The sequence below is a fragment of the Ictalurus punctatus genome, chromosome 15 (assembly GCF_001660625.3).
Source record: "Ictalurus punctatus breed USDA103 chromosome 15, Coco_2.0, whole genome shotgun sequence".
Taxonomy (NCBI): Eukaryota; Metazoa; Chordata; class Actinopteri; order Siluriformes; family Ictaluridae; genus Ictalurus; species Ictalurus punctatus.
The window spans coordinates 15,571,704-15,577,726 of NC_030430.2; the positions used below are offsets into that span (position 1 = coordinate 15,571,704).

The 6,023-nt window shown below is 42.8% G+C and overlaps 1 protein-coding gene across 2 annotated transcripts in view; it reads right to left on the reverse strand.

Moving 5' to 3' along the window:
- Positions 1-418: 418 nt before the first annotated feature.
- adnpb (activity-dependent neuroprotector homeobox b) overlaps positions 419-6,023 on the reverse strand; it is a 13,478-nt gene continuing 7,873 nt past the window's right edge. For both annotated transcript variants that reach the window (XM_017487101.3, XM_017487100.3), the window contains exons 3-4: positions 4,475-4,567; positions 419-4,358 (exon numbers count right to left, since the gene is read on the reverse strand). In XM_017487101.3, the coding sequence (XP_017342590.1) occupies positions 1,503-4,358; positions 4,475-4,567 (2,949 nt within the window). In that variant the 3' untranslated portion in view covers positions 419-1,502. The remainder of the gene's footprint in view (positions 4,359-4,474; positions 4,568-6,023) is intronic.

Consider the following 6,023-nt stretch of genomic DNA (forward strand, 5'->3'; position numbering starts at 1 on the left):
GGAACAAATCCTTGTTAAGGTGTACATATCCAGCCTCAATAGCCATTCCCAAGCCCAGGTGAAAAACTACATGGAAAACTGCTGTCAAATATCAAGGTACTAAACTGTTTCAGTATGAATGTCCAGGTTACCACTGACAACCACTGAGAGGCATCAACTAGACAGGATGACGAACACCATATTTGCAAGCAGAGCATGATGGAAAATGTCCACAGAGACAGGCTCAGAGTCCCAGAGGTTTTACAACAGCTTTGACTGACTCACTGCAACTGTACCCTAGGGTGGACCAATAGTGTGTGGTGAAGTGTTGGAAGTAGATCTAATCGACACCCCATGCTGCTGGACGTCATTAGTTTTTGCTTTGGAAAGGCCTGAGATGATGTTAAATTGCAGAAGGAGGGCAGGGTTAGAGCCACTATGAGAAGCACAATACAGTACTTTATTATTCAGAAATGCTTTAAGTGAAATAAACAAACCAAAACAAAAACATACAAACATAAATTGCAGGTCACAAACTAAAACATACAGACACAGTCAGGTTAATGGTGAAGGCTCTTTGCCACCACAGGCAGAATCCAGAGTCCATTCATGGAAGCAATCAAAAAAAAGTTGAACTACTTAATTAAAGTGATGTGAGAAAATGAGCACTGTTCTGCAGAGGCTGAAACTGGGCACAATTAAAACACAAAGTACAACGCAATGGAGGTCACTCAAACTGCTCTTTGCTCTGACCTCAGGACAGCAATTGTATAAGGGCAAACTGCTCTTACAGTGGACTAAGGGGTATGTCATGGCAAACACCAAAAAAAAAAAAGAAAAAAAAAAAAAAAAAAGAGGAATACTTCAGTTATAAACAGAAAAGATAAAAAGCAAGAGGTTATTTTATTTGCTTTTGATATATAGATATATTACTTAGCAAACTGCTATAGTTTGTTTAAAAATAACCATGTTGAACAGCCACCAAAAGCCACATCCATTAAGTGAACCAATGAATAACATATGACCATCTAGAGTGAGCACAAAATGATTAGCAAATCTGAGCACACATACACCAACATCATCTTAGACATAACTAAAAGACTGTACAAATATACACTAGCTATATGATTACATGAAATTCAGGATTACCTGTAATTCTAATAAACACTCATTCGGCCACATAACAGTGGCTAGACGTACATTAAGTATTTTGTGGAACTTTCAAAGAAACAAACTAAAGGCAAAAATTCAACTGATTGGGGCATTTTAAGTGTTATCTTTCCCTAGCCTGAGGAAAAGCTCCTTCTTGCCTCCGTTTCAGTAATCTAATTTAACACTCGTCTCTACATTATCAAAAGTCTGACATTTTGCCTTTAAAATGGCTTCAAAAAGTTTACGAAAGTATCCCATCTCACTGCCTGTTAGCGTGGTCCACAAGTTCAAGTGAGGCAGCACTGTTGATGTTTGGGAAACGTGACATGTGAACTCTTTGCATTTGTATTTTTAATAACAGTATTCAAATATCAGACCTGTTGCTTGCCAAGGCAGGTACCTGATTGTCCAGACTGACCCTCTTCTTTGGGCCTTTCTCTGTTTTGCAGCTGGTCTAATGACCCATAACCGTTTTCACCATTGAGAGAATCCTCTAGGTAAGAGTCACTTGTACTCTCTTCACTTTTTACCACACTAGCTATCTGGTCGTTCAACTTGGAGTCATTTTGTTGTGCTTCCTTGAGCTCTCCCTCATCATCACTGTCTGAGTCCACAGAGATGGGCTCTGAATTTATAAGTCCCCCAGGTTTTAAAAGTGTCTTGACCGACTCATTGCAACTGTATCCTCTGGTGAACTTTTGACCATTAGAGTGTGGTGAGGCATTGGCAGTAGATCTAGCCGCCACCGCATGCTGCTGGACATCACCATTAGTAATAGCTTGTTGCTCAAGCAGTCTAATCGCACCGGCAGATCTGCCTATGATTTCCCTAGATGTCCGACTTTTTTGCTCCTTTTCATGGGATTCAAAGTAACACTCAGTGTCAAAGTCCATTACGTGCTGTAACTGCATAACATGGTGCATTTTGAATCCAAGCAAAACACTAACTTTCTGTTTTTCACAGTCACGAACACATTTCCTTCGTCGATTTGCAAAATGGCTTGAAACATCTGATTTCCATAGCCAGAGACTGGATGCTAGCTTGTCCACTTCTCGGCGAGAGGGGTAGGGCTGCTTGTTAAAATACTGGGTGAGAAAAGCCTTGCGAGCCTCATAGGACTCATTCTCGTGGCCCTTTGGGTTTAAGGCCAATACAACAGGCTCCTCTTTTTGCTCAATTAAGGCATGTGGACCTGACTGAGTGTAGTCTTCTGGCCCCAGCTTGCGTTTCTTTGGGTCAGTTTCGCCATCGTTTTGAAAGCCGGCCCGTTTTAAGGAAGCTCCCTGAGCCTTGACAAACCGAGAAGTTGAAGACCTGCTGTCCTGGCCGTTCTGAGTTTTGCCCACACCCCGGCAGTGCACTAGATGCAATGTGATAGTAGAGGCCGTCATGTTACTGGTGTAGACACCAAGGCAATGTATGCACTTATAGGTTAGCTTTTTCTCCACTGGATGCACTGTTTGTATCACCTGATGTCTCTCCCTCAAGTGGTGTGCAAGGGAATCAGAGATAGGACCCTTCAGAATGGAGAAGCAGAGTGGACAAAGGGTCTTGCCCACATCTCTCTTATAGGGAACAGCTGTCTGTGGTCCACTCTTAACAACTGTTGCATCTGGGGTCTCAGTAGGTATCTTTGGGAAGCGTGGATTTGGAGGCTTGTTTCCCTGTGTAGGGGGTGAGGATTTGTTTTGGGCATGGAATGCCACAGACTCTTCAGGAGCATCCCTCATATTGTAAGTGGTGACAATCAGCTGGACATTCTTGGGGTTTCCCTGTTGAAGGGTGAGATCAAAAGTCAGTGGGGAATCGGTGCGTACCCCAACAGACTCATTGGGATGTGAGCCTCGCATGTGTACCACCAACTTCTCTACATCATTGAAAGTAGCCCTGCAGTAGGGACATGATAAACCATGGATGAGCATATGGTTGAGTAGCGTGTCGCTAGGCAGGTAGCGGTTGCAATATAAGCATTTACTGGTGAAATTGTGGATCTTCATGATGTAATTGGCCACTGCTGGCACCTTTTCAGCTTTGTGTTCTTTCTCAAAATGAGAACTATACACATTTTCCGGAAACAGCTCATTGCAGATTGTGCAGATCTTCCATTTCTGAGTGTAAGATGTGCCCAGGACAGAGATGCCTTTCCTGGGAGCAGCAGATGTTACACTAGCAGCAGCTGCCTGGATTCGTGAGGTCAGTGGAGGAATCTTCAGAACAGAAGCAGATGTTGATGCAGAAATTGGGCTGCGTAGACTATTAGAAGAAAGTTGAGGTCTGGATGTTTGGGATTGCTGGGTCACTGAAAGTTGTGCACTGCCTGGCAAAGCAATGCGCACTTGCTGTCCCCCAATGGACACTGCCTGAGTCGTGCCAGATTTCAAGCCAAATGTACCCGACTTCAAATTAACACCTGATAAGAGCCGAGTGGAGTTCAAACTCCCTTTAGGAATTACAATACGACTCAACTGCTGTGTAGACAATGGCCGCAGCCCAGAGGTCACCAAAGTGCCCTTTGTTGTAGCACTAGGGACAGTTTTGTCTACTTGGGATTTAGGGGCCACCATTATAACAGGCTTGGCACGAGGTACAACAACATTTGTATGGCCAATCATGGCAGTAACTTGGTAACCAATGCGTTCATGGTCCTCAATGACATGCTGCACTAGTGCCTCATAAGTACGGGGTACAAAAAGGCACCGCTTACAGTGGATGGCTGAGCTGTTACTGTTACTAGCACCGGCAGGGCTATTAGAATCTGTAATGCTACCTTTGCCTGTGTCAGGACTAGCTGTTGATCCATTAGGAGTCATTGTCTTCTCGCCAGGTTTGGCCAAATACGGAGCAGCAACATGTTGGAAGTGTTCCCGATAAATGTGCTTGCGCACCACATTGTATAGTGGGTCCCTATAAGTGCATTTCTTACAGTAGTACACTGCCTGCTCTATACTGTCTCGAGGCTTGTCCAGGCGATTACCATCCTTCAGGCCAGCTATTGCTCCTTGGAGGCCCCCAGTCCTCTGGCGCACCGCATTGTTGGGTATGTGAAAGAGTCTGATGTGCATCTCCAAGGTCTTCTTGTTCCCATTGTAAGTGCAATACGGGCAGTTAAGAAGGATACGATTCTCAAAATCCTCACTGTGGACATTACGAAAGTGGCTCTTGTAAGCAGAAAAGAACTTAGAAGAAAATGGGCAGTCTGAACAACAGAATGGCTTTGACCGGTAGTCCTAAAAACAGAAAAATGAAAACAGACTATTAATTAAAGAAACATACCAACTTACATAATGTAAGTATTTGGCTGCTGCTGCTTCTACAGTCTGTAGCACAAAGTAGCTATACTCACTTGTGTTTTTGTAAGAGAAGGATCCCACATACACACATCATCCCATGTGGTGTTCTTGACATAGAACTCATTGGGGACAAAGTCTTTATAGTCCTACAGTAGAAAATGGAAAAAATGTGGAACATGAATAAAAATCTAAATACTTTTCTATTTAGATTTAAGAGTGAAAGGCTCTCTTATCGTCAAACATATGAACAAAATACATTCAGCAAAATACATTCCATACAATTAAAAGTTTATGGAAACTGGCCAGTGAGCAGTCAATTTGATTTATGCAATTTCTTGCTCATTATTGGACAAATATGAGAAATATATACATTATAGAGTATTGGGTGCATCAGGCCAGGGGTTCTTTTGTCATCAGGGACACAGTTAACTTGTACCTTTTGGTGTTATCACAAAGCACTATGGCTTGGACAAAATGCAAACACTTGTCATCACCCCGAGAATACCATCCCTACCATACCAAGTATCATCAACTGAAGCTTTTCTTCAGCAGGCACTGGGAAACTGGTCAGGGTTAAGGGTATGATGGATGAATCTGAATACAGGTCAATCCTAGAAGAAAACCTGTTCTAGTTTGCAAGAGCCCCAAGATTCTCCATTTTATGCAAATCAGGAATGGCGCCATAAGGCAACAAAATCAATATGACTGACTTGAAAGGTTCCTCTGTGTATGTCCCTAGTACAATTACACTACATGGCCAAAGGTTTGTGGATAGCTGACCATCACACCCATTTGTGGGTCTTCCTCAAACCGTTCCCACAAAGCTGGAAGCAAACAATTATATTCGATGTCTTTGTATGCTGTACATATTACATATATTACAATTCCTACACTGGAACTAAGGCGCCCAAACTGATGCCAGCATGACATTCCCCATGCACAACGCAAAGTCCATAATAACATGGAGTGGAAGAACTGGAGTGGCCTGCACAGAGCCCTGACCTCAAACACACTCATCACTTGTGGGATAAACTGGAACGCCAACTGTGGCCCAAGCCTCCTCGCCTGACATCAGTGCCGGACCTCACTAATGCTCTTGTGGATGAAAGGGCAAATTCCCACAGCCATGCACCAAAATCTAGTGGAAAGCCTTTCCAGAAGACTGGAGGCTATTAGAACAGTAAAGGGGGACTACAGTCATGTGAAAAAATAAGTACACCCTATGGAAGTTATTGGATATTTTGACATATTTGGACAAGCAAACATTTGATCATCTTTGAAATAGTGCCTATTAATGGAGCTGACATACTTGAACAAAATCACAAGGAAAATTTACTTTTTCAATCATTTATTCAACAGAAAGATCAATAGATGCGATATTCTTCTGTGAAAAATTAAGTACACCCTTGTCCTCAGAAGCTAGTATTGCCCCCTTTAGCAGAAATAACTTCTTGTATATGTTTTGCATAATTGTCCATCAGTCTCTGACATCGACTTGCTGAAATTTTTGACCAATCTTCCATGCAATATCTTTTCAGTTGTCGGATGTTTGAGGGTTTTCTTACACATACTGCCCGTTTCAAAATCCCCCCATGGATTTGC